The sequence below is a fragment of the Anser cygnoides genome, chromosome 1 (assembly GCF_040182565.1).
Source record: "Anser cygnoides isolate HZ-2024a breed goose chromosome 1, Taihu_goose_T2T_genome, whole genome shotgun sequence".
NCBI lineage: Eukaryota > Metazoa > Chordata > Aves > Anseriformes > Anatidae > Anser > Anser cygnoides.
In genome coordinates this window covers 185398737-185420068 of record NC_089873.1, presented here as the reverse complement: position 1 = coordinate 185420068, position 21332 = coordinate 185398737, and the positions used below count along the sequence as shown (strand labels likewise).

Below are 21332 nucleotides of genomic sequence, written 5' to 3'. Positions count from 1 at the left end.
TGCATATATGAAGCTATGTCTCAAGACTGTAGTTTGACAGTCAGTTTGAGCCAATCTCAGGCTGGCACTGGATGGATGCTCCCTCCTTCCCTTCCGTGCCCTGAACAACACATTCCTCCCCTACCCTGTTTCCATTTTGTTTAAGGCTGCCTGTTTGGTGCAGGCAAACGTCCACACATTCGTCTCAAAGATATAGCACCAAGAGGCAGGGCTTGCAAATCTCTTTTTTAGCAGTAAAGTCAGCTGCCATGTAACATGAGATTTGTTTTTCAAACTGCATACCCTTCCAGTAAGGGGAAAAAAAAAAAAAAAAGTTTAAATGTGGGAGTTTGTGCTAAAATGAAGACAACCAAAGTTAGATGTCTAAATGCAGGTTTCTGAACGTGTCTCAGCATAAGCACTGAGTGCAGTTTGAGGAGCTCCAGGCAACCTGCCTGACCTTTGTCTAACCCTGCAGAAGGGCATGGGTTTCTTGTCGATCCTGTGTTACATTTGCCAGCCCTGTGCAGATGGCCCAGATACCTTAAAGCATCTCAAATGGCCCTGAATACCTATCTTTAGGCAACAGAATCCTAATCCAGTGACTAGACCTTTACTGACTATAATGGATGCTTAGGATAACTATCTTAGGATACAGATATCTACAGTGTCCAAAGTTAGGTGAAACAAATCCCAACAAATGCTTTTCAAAAGCATGAGTGTAATTCAATGCAGTAATGTCTCCTTACATAGGGAGTCCTGTAGAGAAAGTGGAAGAAAGCTTCCAGCTGCTGCTGGCAAGATCAGAAGAGGAGCTGCAGTTACTGAAACCAGCAGGTCTACAACCTGGATCATTTGTAACAGGGCAACAATTTGGACTGAGATTACAAAAGTGAGCTATATGGTTGGTGGAGAGAAAGGGTGAAGGAATTCCATAGGTACCCAAAAGAGATTTCTGCTTGTGGCATTACTCACCTAATAACCATCACATTTTTAACAGAACATTGCTCTCCACAATCTTCTTACTGATTCTAGCAAGTGGGTCAAGCCATGTGAAACCAGCAAGGGCTAAATACTCTCCAGCCCAAAGGCTTAACATTCTCCAAGTGAAAATGGGAGTAATGGGAGATGATATTGATAACAGCTGTGTGTGCTATACCAACCTAAACTGCAGTACTGAAGGTAGGAGAGATTGCCTGACACTACTCTGTTGGGAAGGGAACAGTAGATATTTTTCACCCAAGAACAGGCTGCTCAGTCTTGATTTACTGGCAGAATGGGAAGTTTTATTTGCATACCTTGGGAAGCTGTATGAACTGATTTCTCCTCTGTAGGCTGTGGGAGTCTGCTGCAGTCCAGGTTGAGGTTCAGGGGGGTCATGGAACTGCTCCCTACAGTCGGGGGCTGATAGAGTGGAATGTATTAGTAAAGGAGACATGACTCTGGAGATCTGTGGTGTATTTCACTGTGCTTCATTAAGTGAAATATTTTTATTATCCATATTATTACTATTATTATTATCCATAATAGTATTATAGTATTCATCGGGAGTTTCCACAGCCTCAAACGGGAGTTTCCGTAGTGTAGTGGTTATCACATTCGCCTCACACGCGAAAGGTCCCCGGTTCGAAACCGGGCGGAAACACCATGTTTGGTTGATAGTCGTCTGAATATGAGGCAGTACTTTGAGTACTGTGTTCAGTTTTGGGTCCCTCGCTACAAGAAGGATATCGAGGTGCTCAAGCAAGTCCAGAGGAGGGCAACGAAGCTGGTGAGGGGTCTGGAGAAGAAGGATAGAAGCTGGTGAGGGGTCTGGAGAAGAAGGATATCGAGGTGCTCAAGCAAGTCCAGAGGAGGGCAATGAAGCTGGTGAGGGGTTTGGAGAACAAGTCTTACGGGGAGCGGCTGTCACAGCCTGGAGAAGAGGAGGCTCGGGGTGGGCGACCTTAACACACTTGCACTCTACAGGTACGTTCAAGGAGGCTGTAGTGAGGTGGGGGTTGGTCTATTCACCCACTTGCCTGGTGGCAGGACGACGGGGAATGGACTAAAGTTGCACCAGGGGAGGTTTAGGTTGGATATTAGGAAGAACTTCCTTACTGAAAGGGTTGTTAGGCATTGGAATGGGCTGCCCAGGGAAGCGGTCGAGTCACCATCCCTGAAGGTCTTTAAGAGACGTTTAGATGTTGAGCTTAGTGATCTGGTTTAGTGGAGGACTTGTTAGTGTTAGGTCAGAGGTTGGACTAGGTGATCTTGGAGGTCCAACCTAGATGATTCTGTGATTCTGTATTTTGTTCATCGCAGGACACATGGTCACTGACAATACAACTATTATCCATGTTACTGGTTTTTTTTTGTTTTGTTTTGTTTTGTTTTTTCTGACAGCTAAACAGAATTAATCCTCAGCCTGTTACATAAATTCCACCAGTTCTGAATAAAGAGTTGATTTTTTTCTATGATGAAAAATAAATGCTGATGCATAATGTGAACACACACACAAAAAAAAAAAAAGATAAGTGACTGTGGGTATGGTACTGTGCACAGATTTGTGCATTTTATTGGTGAGCATCTGGTATAGATATCCTTTCTTTTTTGTGGTGGCAGAGGCAGAACAGCACAAAAATATGGACCAGGTCTTCATCTTTATGAATAGTTATTTATCCATTTGTTTCAGCTAAGCTGTGATAATTTACACAGAATTAGATTGATTTTGACTATGGAGTGAATACACTGTACTCAATCAACTGTTTAACTTAAGCATTCAGGCATGTCCATTCCTACCTAAGTCTGTGTGTGTATATAGGGAGTTACATATACATATATAATTCTTTTTTTGAAGATATATACATATATATATTATATATAGAGAGAGAACCATTCTGTGATTCTCTCTGTATATGTATATTTATACAGGGAGACAGTGAGAGAAAGGAACTTGCAGTGTAGGAACGTATTTATGCCTCATGTATGTTGGATCTTGTATTAAAGAGTATTCAGTGAAAGTAGAGTATCTCAATTTTCTTTATAAATCTTACAGTGTACAAAGAAATCTGTCCTAAGTTTATCAGGTGAAATGCATGTGTCTTGTTAAAAATACAGGATACATAGATGTTGGGAAGAAATCTACATTTTTCCCAAGGTGACATGGGTAATGTAAATCTGAGTGGTCAAAAAACTTCATGTCAATCATTTGTACATATCAGGTGTAATGTTCTTTAGCACTAATAATATTCTTGGTGTTCCATAAAGGTCATCCTTCATGCACTGATGTTAACATTAGTAGTCGTATTGTTTACTGATAATTGCACTTTACACTGCCTGTTGGGCAGATTCAAACCACAGAAATGAAAACTGAACCTGAGTTCATGGCTGGTGTTTGAAATATTAGGCTGAAGCCCTAAGTATGGAAGGAGCTGTAGAGATTATATTCACTAAAACCATAAATGCTTATAATTTTTCATCTCTTGTTATTAATAATACTCTGGCAAAGGTTAAAGCTTATAAATATTATGCTTACTACAGTAAGAATATTTATATCTTGTTGGGCGTATCTCTGAAAGACTTCTAAGCTGTTTGCTTGACAGACCATTTTGATTTCTTAGGGAGATAATGAAAGTTTTCACGTACTGTTCTCTTATTGACCCCAATATTCTGCTTAACTCTAAAAGGTCAAATTTTGTTTTGTATTGACTCACATAAAACTTTCCTAAACATGCCTGAGCTCAAAATCTACAGCAACAGGAAGAATAGTCAAAATAATCCCTTGGCAGTTGATCTCCCACTGCCTCTCACCAATGTTGTGTTTTTATGGTGTTTGGTGGAGAGAGGGATTGAATGTTTGGCACAGCTCTTAAGAGATAGAATGGGGCACATAATATTTTTCACATTCTGAGAAGTGGGTCATTTTGAATTCAGTATATTTAATACATAATACTTGCTATCTGGACTTCACATTTCATACAAAGTGTTTCACTGAAAAATGTTATGGGTACTTGAAGCTATAAAACTGAGTTATATAACCTTTTAGATGTTATCATGGAACCATAGAATTGTTAAGGTTGGAAAAGACCTCCAAGATCATCTGGTCCAACCGTCCCCCTACCACCAATGTCACCCGCTAAACCATGTCCCTAAGCACCACGTCCAACCTTTCCTTGAACACCCCAGGGACGGTGACTCCACCACTTCCCTGGACAACCCGTTCCAATGCCTGACCACTCTTTCTGAGAAGAAATGTCTCCTAATCTCCATCCTAAACCTCCCCTGGCACAACTTGAGGCCATTCCCTCTAGTCCTATCACTAGTTATATGTGAGAAGAGGCCAACCACCAGCTCCCTACATCTTGTGGTTTTTCACTGATACGTGATGTGTACTTAAATATCCACATTTATTTAATTTTTTGTTTTGGTAATCTTATACTGTTTTGGGAAAGCTGATCATAGCATATTTTTATTTTTTCATTTTGATATCAGAAATACTTCAGGTCTGTGTACGTATGCTATAAAATTATCTTTAGATGATACTGCATTCAAAACATCATTAAAGTGTATTTCTTGTTATCTACCCGTTATATCAGACTTAATTCTCTTTCCATTATACTTACTACATTATAATTCTTTCTTGTTTCTTTACAACATTTCCAGAGAATGCTTGGTTACTGATCACTTAATAGATGGTTATAAGTGTTGATATGTATTCCAACCACAGACAAAAAATTCTTGCCCAATATGTTAAATATGAAATGGCAGAGAACATTCTAGATTTCACAGTAAGTTTTGCACAGTTTGAATTAATATCAGTTCTTTGGTTTTTTATACTGTAAACAGTGTTTTTGCTAGCACACTAAGTGAAGGGGCATGTTCTATCAACAAACTTGATTTGGTGTAAACAAATAGGGATTTGGCAAAAGTATATTAATTACTCTTTCTTATTTTCTTTTGATACCAAGCTGATACTGAAAACCTCTAGGTTAATTCCTGTTCAAACTTATTCTTTTTTTTTTTCCCCAAATGTTTTTTTTTTCACCCCTTGCACACTTTCTTGTGTTGCATTTTATTGTGATTTACTGCTCTGAACAAAATGATCTTCTGACATCATGTTGAAAGCTACCGAGGAGGCTGCATTTTAAATCAAGTCTAAATCAATTCCATCAGATTGACACTAAGACACAGAATTATGGAGCAAAGTAAAGTTTAGATAAAGTCTGAAGGGCAGTGAAATATATGAGGTGTAAAAGATTTCTATAGAAAGCAAGTATTAAAACTGCAAGTATGGTACAATACAAGCACAAAAGAGGTGAATGGCCTGAATAGTTCCTTGCCACTAAGTACCACCTTGCAGAGTAGTAGTTTTATTTTGAAAAACAGTAGGTAGGACCATCAGTGAAAATACATTATTTTCAGCGTAACATCAAACTACGTCATCTTAGGGAAACATAGAGCAGAGAAATCATAGATTTAAGGATTTGGTTATATCTGAAAGATATAATCATTTTCCCTTGATGAAGTGAAATTGACCTTCCTGCTTTTCAGATGCTGAATGTCAAATGGCTGCCAAGTTGGAGAAAAAATAATTCAATTTCAGAACTCCTGAAAAATTCTTGATATGCCAAATCAGTATACTTAATGAAATTCCTTAATTATTTTGTCCTTGATTCTTGATTTCACCATAGCTTCTTTTCACTATCTCTTTTAGCATTAAGTGTCGCATTGATGGCAGAATCACCCAAGGCGTAAGGACTTCCCTGCTGATACATTCTAGTCTACCTGCTCAGGGACTTCCCAAGCTGAGCCTGGTTTCAGATGTTATGTCTCCAGAGTACTCTTCTCTAGGTATCTAGGCTTTTCCTTGCAGAAGCTTTTACAGCCAAGTGTTGTATTAGTTCTCAGACAGTGGAAAGTTGATGTTACAAAGCCAGCCTTGCTCAGCTATACAGGATTTAAGAAAAGACCATTTTTACGTTAAAGTTGAAATATAGTATAACCTTTTATGGATATGCTCAAACTTTAAATCTTATTCTGGAATATTTCAAGAATTATATCTACCTGTCTGTCTATCTATCTATCTATCTGTCTCTGTGTAAGTGTAGTGGAAATCAATATGTTGTTGTGCTGAGCTTCCTTGAGCTTATACGTAACATTTCTTTTACTCAGATCTTGATGTATACTTAAGAAGGGAGCAAAGAATTAACCTAAAAGGTTATAACTTTTCCATACAGTATACTGTAAAAGTCTCAATCTCCAGCAATTTTTGAGTGGCTGTGTTCTGAAATTACTTAAGAAGAAAAAGCTTAACCATAGTCCAGAGTTCCTGGCCCTTCTTCACACAGGGAGATTTTCTACCCTGTTCTACAAAACTTTTAAATACTGCTGTTCTTCTGCTTATCAAAATGCAGTCCAGAAAATCAGATCCTGTGAGGACACCCTCTAGTGTGAAAACTGGCAGTGAAAATTGTCTGACACATATTTCTAGCACCATTCCTTGTTTGTAGGTGTTGAACAGTGTTAAAGGAAACCTTCAGTTAGATTTCCCACATACATAAACAGTGGAATAGAGATCCCAGATCATTGCTGGGGTGAAACTTGCTGGAGAAGACCTGAGTTTGGGCTAGAGAAGCTTTTAAGCAAGGTGAGATGCAATGTGGTTTCTTTACTTATATTACCTTCTCTTCTGATATGAAAGATACCTAAAGAATAACCGGAAAAAATAAGAGATAAATGGTTATACAAGAATAGGTGGAACTATTTCTGTCAATCATCTGAACTGATAAGCAGCTGATACAACTGCACTTACTAGCTCAGGGCATGGAGCAGGATGGAGTTGCAGTTAAAAAATAATGGCCAGGTTTTATGTATTGAGATTTTATATCATTTTTATTAGATAGACTTTACAAACAAAGTTAATATTATTTTTCCTTCTTTGAAAAGGCAGGAGGCTGAGGCTGAGGTGGACAAATGGTTTTCTTAAATGAATAACAAGATAGACACTTCTTTGGAGAGCTTAGGAATGGGATCCAGCCTTCCACGTGGCAAGATGAGACTGACCAGTAGGTCATTTTGCTTCTTTGAAAGGGTTAAAGCAGGAAAGCTTTCCTAGCACAGAGAAGCCTTTGACAGGTAGCAAGCTGAGGATGTGATTCAGTAAGGGTATGGGCATTAGTATGACTAAAGTTGCATGTGCAAATATTAGAATGATTGAAACATTCTTATGTATCATATAATTTTTCAGATTTATCTCTAAACAGATAAGGAATAATTGCCATGTCTTCCTTTATGTGTCCATTTATGTGGAGTAGACTGTTTTGCACAGAGGGATCAGCAGTGAATTGCTTTCAGCCTGACCAACTGGTCACACAGCTTTCATAGGCAAGCTCAGGTGTACGCCTTTCCAGAGGTGTCAGAGTGGTCCAACAATCAGTGCAATTTTATATATTGTATAATTACCTGTGTGAAAATGAATACTTCTGCCATCTCATCTTCTCCTATTAAATCAACCACGCCTGTTCAGTCCTGTAGAACAGAGCAAGAAATCCACTCAATATAATTTATCATCTAACTTAGACTCTCTCATGAATCAATCCTCCTAAGTCCTTAATTTTCCTCTATAATCAAGAGAAGAAGAGAGAAAAATATCCTTGCAAGACATCCAGGGGAGGACCAATTGCCTAAACAATGAGGCTTTCACGGGTAGCTCCAAGCAATTATGAGTTAGAAGGATTTCAGTAGCCATCTATAATTATCTGGCAGGAGGGCTGCCCAGACTGATTCAGTCTGGGATGTCCTTTAATCTCACTGAGCAACTGGTGAACTTTGTCATCTCGTCACTTCTGCCTTGTTGTTGTTGTACCCTCTGTTCTTCACAGCCTTACCCGTACTGGGACTTCTCAGCATAGTGAGCATCCCTGTGCAGGCCCAGTCCCCTGCATGTTACTGCATCTTACAGGTAGTAGGGATCCTACTAGGTCACTGGCGCACTGCGTATTTCCTGGGGGAAAGAAAATAAATTTTTGAATGGCCATGAAATCATTTAGCAATAACAAGTTTAACAACCCCAGCCAAAAGGAGGATGGAGGTGATGATAGCTCGGTATTGCCTCATCAATATGCTTTGAATTGCTGCTGCCTCTGTTTCTGCGGCTGAGGCAAGAGGATTTTTCCCAGTGACATGGCAAGTGCCCCCAGCAGTGCTCCAGCCCAGGGAACTGCTCTGGTTCACGTGTCAGCGATGTTGTCACCCACAGCAGTGACACACAGGAGCCGGAGGTCATATGCTGACAGGTGAGTGCTGTGCATCTCCTTTTCAAGAAAAGGTGAGAAGCATCATCTTCCAATCTGAGAAATGTTTCTGCTAGTTGCCATGTTAAAACCGCTGTGGTCACCCCTCCCCACACCTCAGTAAAAAATCTAAGTCAAAAAATGTAAACTTGAGCCCAGAGGTACCCATGCCTGTGTGCGATAGCCAGCAATTTCAGTGGGAGGTGGACTTGGAGTTGACAAAAACATTTCCTCCCTTGCCTTTGGAGAAAAGCTGAAGAATTTTAATTTCTGAATACTTGTGGGAGAATGGTGGTGGAAATCTTGATCAAGGATTTTCCAAAAGCCTGAGTGATGCCAAATATATTTCAGCTTGGCACATAAAAAAACATACGTAGGTATTTGAAGGTCAGTATGTAATTTTGTAAAAGAAGCTTACCAAACCTGCTATAAACAGGGATTTTTAAGTAAACATGCTTGTTCACTTATCAAGACATTGTAGTATTCTAGTAGTATATTAAGAAAGAGGATAACATCTAAATCTGTTGTCTCTTTTCAAGCTGAGTAAAAGGAGAATACTATATAAATTAGTTGCTAAAACTGTGCTAAAAACGTAAAACTGTTTTAGTAACACCATAAATTCAATGCTATTTTTAAGATACAGTTTTCTACAGATCATTTTCATTTAATTTAACTACTTATCTTAAAGCATGAGTAAAGATTACATGCATATGCAGGGAAAAAGAGAGATAAAGGGTGTGTTAGAAGCATGTCCTATCAAGGTTGAATTGTCATAATTTCACAGTCACTTCTGTCCCCTGCCCCTCTGCTGTGTTTCAACTGAGTCTGGGCTGCTCCCTTGGGAGACTCATAGAGGTCATACTGCTCTGGAGTTTTGATTCTGCTCTTCAGTTCTGAAGTACTTCCCCTCCTGTACTTAATTTCGATGTTTAAATAGATTTCTTACATCTTGATTTGAATCTTATTTGAAAGAATTTTTGGCTTCTCCCACATTTTCTTTTTTTCTCATCTTGTCATTCATACACACTGTGACTGCGGCGTTAGGGCCATAGGAATTTGATGTAAAATAAAAATATAGGAATGTAATTGCTGCCTTAGGAATATGCTATCCTGTTTTGTAATATATTCCTCAAGTAACACTGAAAAACTCTTCATAATATAAAATATATATATTAATTAATAAAAATATATTAATAAAATTATATTAATAAATTTCCTTTCTCAGAAGCACTAATATCTTTGAACACCTCAATACAAGACTTGTCTAAAGGCTAAGTTACAATGCTTTTCCTGTCTTTGTCTGCATCAACAATGGTTGGTTTTTATTTTGTATGTTTTCAGTTTTTTACTCTGCTGTTCCTGGGCAGGACTAAATCACCTGCCAAAGGTTATAGGGTTGGCACAGCTTAAAACGGATCAAGGTACCACAAAGGAGTTTCTCTGGTCAAATAATGTTAAAAGTATTTGAGATTGCCTGGTGCAATGACTCCGACATGAATTAAAAGTGAATGAACCCACCTGACATTTGTTCTCCTGCAGTCAGTCGGGCATTTTATTTGTTGCCCTGCCAGAACAGAAAAGGAGACAAAATTCAAATCTGTGAAAGTGAAGTCTTAATTAAAAAAAAAAAAAAAAAACAAAAAAAAAAAACATAGTTCAATCACTTTGAGAGGGAGTTAAAGGAATACTTTTCCTATAGGTGCTCAGTCAATTACAGAAGAAAAATCCAGCTGATGAAACGGAAAAGCCGTTGCATTTTATTTAGAGTAGGTTTTGCAAATAACAACAACCACTTTAATCCCTCTCGTATACATTTTCCTCTTAGGGCTGTAAAATTTGAGATTATGAGACTGTATTGTCGTCTGAAATGGAGAGGAAATCTCTGCAAAGACAGCATTCATTGGAGTTAAAAAGTTAAACTACTTCTTCAAGAGAAATTTGACAGTTAATTTGACACACATACCAATTTCAAAGTCATTATGACAAATTAAAGGCCTCAGTTTCAGATGGCACCCAGTCACCTACCCTAGCTTTAAGCAAGGGAATGACATCGCAAGCACTGAGGTATTAGGCACATGTAAAGGAGTTTGCAGTAGTGGGGTTTAAATTAAAATATGTTTTAAAGAAAGGGAAATTAGTAGAGTCTTTTTCCATAAATACGGGAAATTCTTAAAATAGTGTTATTATCTATTTTTTTTTCTTAAGTATACTTCTCACAGGGCACTTTGCTGATATTATTAATTAGTTTCAAGTCTGAGGCTGAGGATACCCTGTGACTCTTGAATTTAATGCTTGCTCTGATTAGACTTCTAATGACAATAGTTTTCCTATGAGCTAATGTGTGTGTGGCACTGCTTTAAAGGTACAAACATGAAGTCCTATATGGGACATTAGATAAGCAAGTGGAGCTAAACCCATTATAATGTGATACAATGAAGTGAACCTTGCTTCAGTTCAGCTGGAGTCTGCTTTTTGGGAGAAGTTGTCTGGCGCCACAAAAGGAATTAGTGAGCAGAGACCTGAAGAGTATTAGGTTTATTTTAAGAATGTGTTGCCAGAAATCTAATAAATTTACTTATTGCTGCAGGCCATGCATGCATGAAACTTTACTAATCCAGGTGGTGTGTTTTTTTTCCTTCAGAGGGAGGTGCAGGGTGGGGATCCTTAGGAAAAAAAAAAAAAAAGATATTCTGCTTTAGGTAATGTGGGCATTGTTTAATGATAGACATGACAGCTTCAGTGGTATGTTTGTATTTTTTCTGTTACTAGTCACAAGGAAGTTTAAATTCTTTTCCTGATGTGATTTTGTTTATGACTATACAAAATGCTAATTAGTTTAATGACAACACAGGAATAGTTGTTTAGTAAGAGAATAATTCTTCTATACCAAATAGATTTTTGGGGGTTGTTATTTTTAAATATTCCAAAGAAGACTTTCAAAGTGTTTGAATTTTCAAGTTTACTGTATGGTTCAGGAGTACTTGTATCCTGACCTTTCTTAGAACTCTTCTTCATTCACCTATGAAAATCACATCATCAGACTTTAGGCATCTGAAAGTTAGCCAGCTGGGCTGATTGGTTGAATACTCTCTATTTTCAGTGGAGTGGGGAGTGGGTCAGATCTTGCCAGATCATAATCCAGCTGATTGCATCAGATGTACCTGCTGTTCCTGAGGATGCAATTCTCTTTCTTTTTTTTTTTTTTTCCCTGTTCATCACCCTAGAAATGCTGACAGGGCAAAATAAGTTTTTTCTTCTGCCTCACTTTCTGCTGTGTGATAAGTACAGTATAATATGAGTTTTGGCATGAGCCTGCAACACCTGGTGTTTTTTAGAGGTCTTCCTTCCAAACACCAGCCTGTCAGGAACTGCTTGATGTCAAATATTGGCCAAGATCAGGTGCACACAGCATAGCTTCATGTTATTTTTGTAGTGTACCTTAATCCCATAACATGCTCACGTTCACCTTTTTTAGATACCCTATGTATTTTTGTTTGCTTTGCTTTGTTTTGTTTTTTTGTTTGTTTGTTTCAATGCAGGCTGTGGGGATTTTTGCATGCAGGCTGAGAGGTTAGGGCCTGATTACGAGTTGTGTTGAGAAGATTCTGTGATGAATGCCTCACTCGTGTTGACATTCAATGACAGAAAGTGTTTCTAGAATGAAAAAATTGGGAATTCTGATTTGTGTTGAGAACAGGCTTGTATTAATTAGTAAATATACTTTATGTGGAACTGATACTTCTGGTACTTCAACTGCCAAAGCAATCTTTATGTAAGAAGTGTATGATGATCTTTCCATTTTATCAATGGGATTTAGATCAGATCTTTTGGCCTTTGTCATCCTAGTAACCTGTCTGGCTGCACTGTGAATGCTGCTATATCTTAAAGTTATGTAATATTTTATTGCACATATATACATAGATCAAGTATTACATATACATTCTTTTGTGAATACTCAATGCTCTGTTAGAGTAAAATCTAGTCTGCATGTGATATATTTTAAATGTCTACTTTAAAATGAGATAAATCAAATTCTAGATTGTGACTTTCGGGAGAAAGTATTAGCTAAAGTGATTCTGTGAATCCTATTCTGTATCTATCCTCCAGCAATAAAAAACTCATGAGTTGCTAAGACTTTGAGTAGAACGATAAGAAGTGTTTGTATCCTGTGAAAATGTTTTCAGATATTTTATAGAATCATAGAATGGTTTGGGTTGGAAGGGACCTTAAAGATCATCTAGTTTCAACCCCCCTGCAATGTGCATGGACACCTTCCTCTAGACCTGGCCACCCAAAGCCTCATGCAACTTGCCTTGAACACTTCCAGGATGGGGCATCCACAGCTTCCCTGGCAGCCTGTGCCAGTGCCTCATCACCCTCAGAGTAAAGAACTTCGTCCTAATGTCTAATCTAAATCTACCCTTTGTTAGTTTAAAACCGTTACTCCTTGTCCTATTACTACACTCCCTAATAAAGAGACCATCTCCAGCTTTCCTGTAAGCCCCCTTTGGTTACTGGAAGGCCACTGTAAGGTCTCCCTGGAACCTTCTCTTCTCCAGCTTGAATAACCCCATATCTCTCAGCCTATCTTCACTGGAGAAGTCTATGAGATGGCTTCCAGCCCTCTGATCATCCTCATGGCCCTCCTCTGGACTTGCTAAGGTCCAAGTCCTTCTTGTGCTGGGGGCCCCAAGGGCTGAATGCAGGACTCCAGCTGGGGTCTGATGAGAGCAGAGGGGGAGAATCACCTCCCTTGACCTGCTGGCCTTGCTTCTTTGAATTCAGCCAGGATACAGTTGGCATTCTGGGCTGCAAGTGCACATTGCCAGCACATGTTGAGCTTCTCATCAACCAGTACCCCTCAAGTCCTTCTCCTCAGAGCTGCTCTAAATCCACCCAGCCTGTGGGTGGATTGAGCTGTATACCTTAACGACTTAAGGCAGACTGTAGAAAAAAAAAATAAAAAATAAAAAATTCAACATTCCTTCTCTGCCAATATTTTCAGTAAAGAGATTAATGAAAGGCCATCTTTTTGTGAAAAATAAAAAAACTTTGATCGATTTGTATTTTGAGGGAGAAGAGGAATAATTTGAATAATTTTTTCTCCAGTTGTACTTTGTTCAGTCTTTTGAAGAACTTTTAGGGTAGCTTGAACTTTTTAGGGTAAAAGGTGCTACTTGTCACTTCCATTGAGGACAAAGATTCATCAGTGCATATAGTTATGTGCTTAAGCATTTCAAATAGAAGCATTTTGGTAGTGCACTGAATTCATGAATTTACACAATTGGAACCATAGAAATGGGAAGCAGTCAGCATCTTGCAGAGCTAGTCTCCTATTTACAGCACAAAATCCCAAACCAGAAAGTGGATCTTTTGAATCCCCTGGAATTCAGTTACAAAGCTAACCACCTAATATCCTTAAAGCCTTTCATCCACACGTGGTATTCCAGCATCTATCTTGGATGAATCAAACTGGGCTTCTCTTTATCTGCTTTGTTTTTTCCTTCTTCAAAATCTCACACCCTCTCAGTATAGCCAATAGAGTTGAAGGTTTCCTGGCTTTTAGTGAACTAATTTATATAGACCTGATTTAAACTGAAATTAATTTAAAGCTATGAAATGCAGTGGCTGAACCCAGTACACGTTTGCTTCTACAGTTTCTCTAAAAGAAAATCTGGTTAATCTCTTAATCAGAATCTGGTTAATCTGCCTCAGAAGAACTGTGCATAGCCTTGAACTGGGAATTCCTTAAATTAACCCAGCATGAATCTCAGACTGTGCTTAGAGACGTCCTTAGTTACGCTTAGTTGAATTTTACTAGAGTCAAAATTTAATATGCTCTAGCTATCTTTCACATTCAGGTCTCTTCTCTGGCCTTCCCTTCTCTTTTTTTAACAAAGCCACTGTACAGTATTCTTCAAATATTTTTTTCTGAAACGTGACTTCAATCATTTGCTTAGTCTGAGCCGTGACAAATGCAGCCATTCCAACTCGTTACTTGGGGGTAGACATAAAACAGAAGCAAAAAAAGAGTTACAGAAGCTACTGAAAGATGGAAACTGTCTGCAGCTCATTGGATACCAGCAATTACACTCCAGGCAAGCCAAGTCCATACTGCTGGGAAGTGTGTGTTTTCTCATGGGAAGTCAGAGAAAGCATTGTTTTAGTCCCTAATCACTCGGGGCTAGTTTTGGGGGTTGGTTTTGGTTGTACTACAAATATATTCAGTTACAGTGGCAGACAGAGTGCAGAAGGGTGCAGAGTTCAGCGGGTTTTTTTAGTGATTGGAGTCAGTTGTATTACATTTGAGAAAGACCTATAAAGGTGGAGCATTTCAATGGGTTTGTAATTGGATAAAATTATTAGATTAGTTTATACATTGTTGAAGTAATTTCAAAACATTCTAAGGATGTATTTTAAGTGCTGGGCTTACTTACATGTTTCACTTCTGCAAATATTTTTTTCTATATGAAATCAAGGCAGTTTTACAGGATATGCTATTTCTGATGATCCTTCGTAGCAGAGAGAACAGCATATGATGTGCTGCCCTGATAGATTGAACAAAGAACATTTATTAACTATTTTTTAAGTGTTCTTTTTGAAGCCTGGCAGACAAAAGGTGTACTTGAGACCTTTGCTTTTTTAACCTGGAGCTGTAATGTACTGGAACTATAACTCAGTGTGGCAAATCAGAGTTGTTGAAACAACGTGTCTTGATCTGAGCGTTCATATCTTCTCAGTATTTTTTCTAACTATATTAGTCAGGAGTAGAATCACCTAAGAACCTAAAATTATATGTTCCTTCTGTAGTCTGGAGGGGGAAAAAAAAAAAAAAAAACATTTATACAAACTACGAATCATGCATAGCAAATAGTGTGGGGATCAAAAAACTTGGGAAGTGCTAAGGTTGGAGACAGGGAGCTTCATGGATAAACAGGGAATCATGATGTTGGGGACAAAGATTTCTGTGTTTCACATCAGATTTTCCTTCTAATAAAACTGGTAAAGTAACTTTATCCTGGTATATATTAAATAAGTTGACTGGGCACAGAAGAAAGAGGCTCGCTCTTGGCACAGAAGAAAGGTTTTTTATCAGAGGATAAAAAAATGGAACAGATGTCTAAAGATGGAAGATTATGTTTTCTTTCTTCTGCCTCTGTGGCTTTGTTTTCCCTGAAGGTTGAACTCGAGTTCAGGAGTGGCTTTCCTTTTTCTGATGTTTCTTTTTGTACCTGCTGCTATGAGGAGATCCATAGGACAGAGAAGGGATAGCATAGTGCCAACTTCAGTAACCCTGTCTGAATGGGACACCCAGCAGGGTCAAATGTTTTGAACCAAGGAAGAAAGACTGCAGCTCTCGCAGGCATGCAAACAAATCACCAAACAGTAGCAGGAACTGGAGAGAGCTGGACGGAGAGGGAGGAAACGTGTTTTGTTAAAATGCCTTGCTGTTGTTCTAGTTATGCCATACAATGATTCCTGAACTATAGGCAGGCTGTTAATGTTTCACTGCTGGTCTGGTTCTCCTTTATTAACCTCCTATTGCGGTCTGTTCAGGAAGACAGATAAGAAGGGAAACGAGGAAAGACCAAGAGTTAAAAATTTTAAAGGTACACTCCTTTCATGGTGCTTGCTTTACTAGTCAGATCGTGAAGATAATGACGACTGTTTTATAATTTATTGCCTTTTTTATGTATTCTGACTGATTTTCTTCATTTTGTCTTTTTCTTCCCCTGTCTTTCTTGTGATTGATTCATGTTTTGTGCCCTGGAAGAATTTATAGAAGGTTTTTTTTCCAATAAACAACCTCCCCTAATGACCAAAGAGAGTAGATATGTTGTACCATAAAGCTCTACAAGTACAAGTCAGCTGTGTTTGTTCAGACTCATATCTTGTGGACACAGTGAGTCTGTGTGGCTACACTTACACGGGTCAGGCACTCTTTAGTTGATTCATCTATGCCTGATTACACCATGGCTACAATGCAGGGAAGCCAGTATCTATATCAAGATACATCAATTTCTATTTGTGTCAATAAGCGAAACCTGTGGTGTAGCTGTATGCTTTTGTTGCTGAATTATGGCTCTGGGGTAGCTCCTAGGGAGAGCAAAGCCACAATCAGGCCTTCTTTATGGAATGCCCCTTCAGGCCACCAGTGCTCAAGAGACAAGATTTAATGCAGTTTTTTTTTTTTTTTTTTTTTTTTTTATACTGTCTTCATGGAGCCCAGTGGTCTGCAGAGAGAACTGGAAGTGATTCTTTCCTTCTCTGAGCTCTCTGCATCATGATAGAAGATTCTGACAATCTAATTTGTATTTCTCATAGAGGTTTTATATCTTTTTAAAGATATCTGAACGGAACAGCTAGAAAGATAAATGCTTAAATGTGAATATTCATTTTAATATTTTTTTCCCTTTAACCAATTGTGCTGACCAAGCTCTCTTCCCCCTCCTCTTTTATTCATGGTCAGTAACAGGAACTGAAGATCCCAGATCTTTCCATAAATTTATAGTTTGATGACCTTTGCAAAAATAATGTACCACTGTTTTCTGAGAGCTGACCAATTTTCTGACAAGACTCCTATGAAGACCTGTTCTAGGTTGCATCCTTCTTTGACGTGTCATATTCAGGCACAGCTTTTCAGAGGAAGGTGTTCCTCATCAGCCTCAGTCAGTCATGAAGTCACTGTGTGGCCTGCCTTGCTCTAGATACTTAGCTTTACCTCCTTACAAAGCTTTGATTGTGTCTCAACTCCTGCCAGCTCCGTTCCCGTGAATGCCTCCCTGCACCATGTCCTATCTATCTGCACATTCGCATCTTCTCTTTTAGCACTGCTGCACTCTGATCTCTGGCAAAATTCAAGAAACCAGCTTTCATGCATCACTATAGCAACATTCTGCCAACACATCTCACTGATACAAAGCAAAGTTACTCTCAATTTACCTCATTGTAACTTGGCCCTCCTTTCTTTTGTTTAGTTTAAAAAGTGCGGTGGTAATGGCTTTCCTCTCCAAATTTCTGATGTATTTGTAGTACAAGCACATACCTGGAAGAGGAACAAAACCAAAGCTGTCACTGATGCATAGTACCTTAATTATTTGCCTATCAGCTAAGAGTTTGATTAAGCCAAAGAAAAGTGCTAGTGAGAAATGCAAAATTCATTTGCCTATAGAAATATTATGGTTAAAAGTAAGACAGATTTAATTTAATAGGGAACCAAATAAAGATGGCATATGCAATCTGATACCTTATAATTTCTGAAAGCTATATACTCTTAGTATTCTTTACAGGTCATCTGTTTGGCTGGTGCTGCTACCATGTTGTAGAAAGGCCATTAATTTAGAGGAAAGACTTCTAAACTCAAAAAACACAAGTTGAAGAAGGGAAACTTTAAAAAAAAAAAAAAAAGATTAAAAAAAAACGTATTCTTTCTGTAAATCTCTAAACCTGACACTTTGTACTGCACATTTGAAAAGGCAAACAGTAGATATTTCAGAGGCAGAAGTAGGCCTGTAGAAGTGGAGGCCCTAGAAATAATGGTGTTTTTTGTTTGTTTTTTTGGTTGGTTGGTTTGGTTTGGTTTTTACTCCAAGAAAAATAGAAAAAAAAATGCTGAAAGCAAGAAATAGATGGAAAAAAGACAGTATTAAATCTGAGAGAAACTTAAATCTTTTATGTTGCCTTTCTTGTGCTTTCTGCTTCCTAAGTTTCATGCTTTCTTTAGGTTCTTAGCTCACTGTATTTCAGCATTTTCCATAGCATTGATGACAGGAATGAACTGATTTGGTAGCTGGCTGTTGGAATTTCTCCACATGACTGTTCCTTCTTAGCAGCAGGGACTTTTTCTCTTGTATAATAAACTTGATATGTTCACTAATTATGTGCGAATATAGATTAGATTTAAGTTTGACCTATTTAAGACACTAAAGATGAAATGTAAGAGACCTGTGCATTGTAGATTGTGTGTGCCTGTTCCCACAAGATATTTGAACCATTTTCAGTGGGCAGTAGAACAAGTGATGCCAGATTTCCTATTGCTTTCTGTCTCCTAGTCGGAATATCTTCCATCTAAAATGATGCAAACCCTGGTAGAAGCTTTTCCTTCAGCTGGGGGGTTTATACAGTGTGACGCTTGCATTGCTAATAAGAAATGAGCTCATGCAGCAGTGTTTTTTTCTCAGCAATGATGCCTATAGGTACTGTTTTGTTTCTTTTATATCCTAGAAATTTTTATACCTCTGTCAAATTATATTTAAATTGGTCAGAGTGTTCAAAGGTGGCACACTTAGACAGTTTTTCTCACAAAACATATTCTCTTCAATTTGTCCCAAGAAACTAATGGGAAGATACTTGCTGAGTTTAGCTAACACTGTAGTTACTGGATTTATAATGATGCTTATTACAGCTCTTGGTTACTTATTGCAGTTTTTGGTATGTGCATTTGTGGCCTTCCCTTTGTAACAGCTGAGATGAAAAGACTGGAAGGGCAAGGAGTCACTTTCATGACCATTTCCCTCCTTTCATTTACGTAGTACCATTGTTTTTATGTTAGAGAGATTACATGGTTAGCTGTGTTGTGTTGTGTCATGTTGTGTTGTGGTTTGTTTTCTAGCAGACAGGTCAATAAGGAAATATGGAGGCATATATTTGAAGTAGAGTGGAAGCAAATGAAGGGTTGCCTATTTGTTCAAGGGAACAGACTGGAAGAAACTGGAAGGGGAAAACCAGCCTCTGGCTCTTCCTCCAATAGTTAAGCCATGAGTGAACTGAAATACATACGTGTGTGTCTCTGCTGTTCAGGGGAAGTTATTTTATTCCCTGGCTTTTGCACAGAAGTGTTTAATTCTAAACGGGTTTCTTTGAACACTTGAGACCGATGTTACCTGAGCTAATCTTGTTCTGTAGCAGCACCTTGTGGGAAGGAGATCAGACTACAGCCTCTCGCACCAGCCAGCATTCCCAGAAGATAGTTGCTGAGTGAGCATCTGTCTTTGCTGAGCTCAACAGGTTGTTTTAGTCTTGCAGTGGAAGTTGACATGATTCCCCTGAGTAATAGCAAACGTACCCTATAGGATGATATACGGAACTTGATTTGTCCTGCTTTTTAATCTGTGACACCCAGAATCCCTGCACTGACAAGAAATGCCTTTTTGCTGTGGAAAATTAGTGAACAGATGGAGGTAAACTGTACATGACAAAGTAAAGCTACGCTGTATTTTATCAGAAATGTGTTAATCTAATTTGATATATTCAGTCTGTTGCACAAATGCTTAGTTTACAGACAGTGAAATAGCTGCTAGTTCTTTTCAGCTCTTATATTTCCAGATGAAAAGAAATGCAGGATTTTTAGCTGGGCTGTACCATCTGTTTACAGTTGTTGCTTCTGGATTGTTTTTTTAGACTAAAAGAAGCCCCGTGTAGTCTGCCAATGACCACTTCCTATTGGGTTCACAGTTGTGCAAATCCTATTAATTGTAGACACATCAGCTTAATTTCTGCTGGAAATGAGAAATTAGGCTGAGACATGCTCACATTGCAGGCTGGTGCTTAGTGTTTTGCAGCTGGAGTTAAATGCCTTCCAAATCATCCCCTCTAAAACTCTGAGTGATGCTTCCTGTATTCCGGTATTGCTTTGGCTTGAAAAATAGAGCCTACTTTTGCTGATTTGGGCATTTTTGTTAGAGGAGGACTGAGAAGGTTCTTTATATTATTGTAAGAAAAGTATGATCTTTAGCTTAAAGATGACGCCATGGACATCAACAGGTGCCACCCAGAGATGCTGACTTGGTCTGCATTAGCCATTTAGGTCCCCTAGCTGAACGTACTACTTACCATACAGGGCTTTCACTTCTCATTGTCTGAGTGCACAGAAACTCAGACACTCAATCCATGTTCAGCAAGGTCTCAGGGAAGCTGTTGTGCGATTGCTATGTTAGAGACCTTGGAAGGGATCTCTGGGGTCTGCTTTCTTTCCCGGAGTGTAGTACTGCTGCTGTGCCTGAGTGACAGCTGGTGAGGACATCTTTTGGTCTTTTGAAAGCTTAACTCTCAAATCGATTTCAACAGCTTACACAGTTTGGGGTACTCATAGTACTGCTAAGGTAGGTCATTACAAAATAGTTTAAAAGAATCCCAGTATAAATAGTTTAAAAGAATGCCAGTGAGCATTTGTTTCTCCCTAAATCTCCTTAGGTGACACAGGCAATCGTAACTGTGGTTAACCAAAACAATTCCAAGCTTGTAAACTGAGGAGAGCATCAGCAGAGGTATAAACTGTGGCGTGGATCAGGGATACTTAATTTTATTGAAACCATTTCTTAGTGACATGTAAAGCTCTTCCTAAATCGTACAGTTCTGAGCCATACATTCTAAACCAGGAAGACCGAAAATTGTTAGATTTAGTGAACAAAGTATTGAATTTGGAAAGCAGGCTGTGTGGGTAAAGGCAGGCAGATGGTAGGTGCCATTTCCAGGGTCTCAGGATAATAAGGACCTTTCAGTGCTTCTGGCAGTCTTATCATATCAAGGAAGTTCCATGTGATGTCCTTTGAGTCTGTCATTTGGAAATGCAAATACAGTTCTGCAGAAGCTTGTATCATCCACAGTTTTTGTAATTTCTGAAAAAGGGATTCCAAATACAATTTAATGAATTCTTGTTATTTTCCCTTGGGAAAAATAAAAATAAAAAATAGCATACTTTGGAATGAATGGGACTAGGTTGTATGCATCTAAGGTAAATGTATTCTGCATGCACCAAATGTATCATGATTGAGTTCTTTACTTGTTATTTCTTTGTTTTAAACCTATGCTGGAATTCTAATGTCCAGCTAAGATACATATTTTACCCAGGATACAGGTTACATTAACCTCAACAGACAAAGTACTCTTTAATGAATATGAAAATGAATAAATTTATTTTTTATTTTGTAGGAGGCAATAAGCTAAGGAATCAACATTTTCGTCTAAACTGGGCATGGATCTCCTTAGAAAAGGCGTATTATTTGGTAAATGAAGATTCCAAATATCTTGATGTTGTTCTTAAACGGAGAGGTTACCTGGGAGAAACCTCTTTTATAAGTA

At 38.5% G+C, this 21332-nt stretch overlaps 1 protein-coding gene and 1 non-coding gene across 2 annotated transcripts in view; both read left to right on the top strand.

Annotated features, from left to right (window-relative positions):
- FREM2 (FRAS1 related extracellular matrix 2) overlaps nucleotides 1-21332 on the top strand; it is a 129483-nt gene that overhangs the window by 52602 nt on the left and 55549 nt on the right. The window contains exon 3 of the mRNA XM_066989665.1: nucleotides 21183-21329. Within this exon, the coding sequence (XP_066845766.1) occupies nucleotides 21183-21329 (147 nt within the window). The remainder of the gene's footprint in view (nucleotides 1-21182; nucleotides 21330-21332) is intronic.
- On the top strand, nucleotides 1552-1624 carry TRNAV-CAC (transfer RNA valine (anticodon CAC)). Its single transcript has one exon. It is a non-coding gene; the product is annotated as a tRNA-Val (tRNA).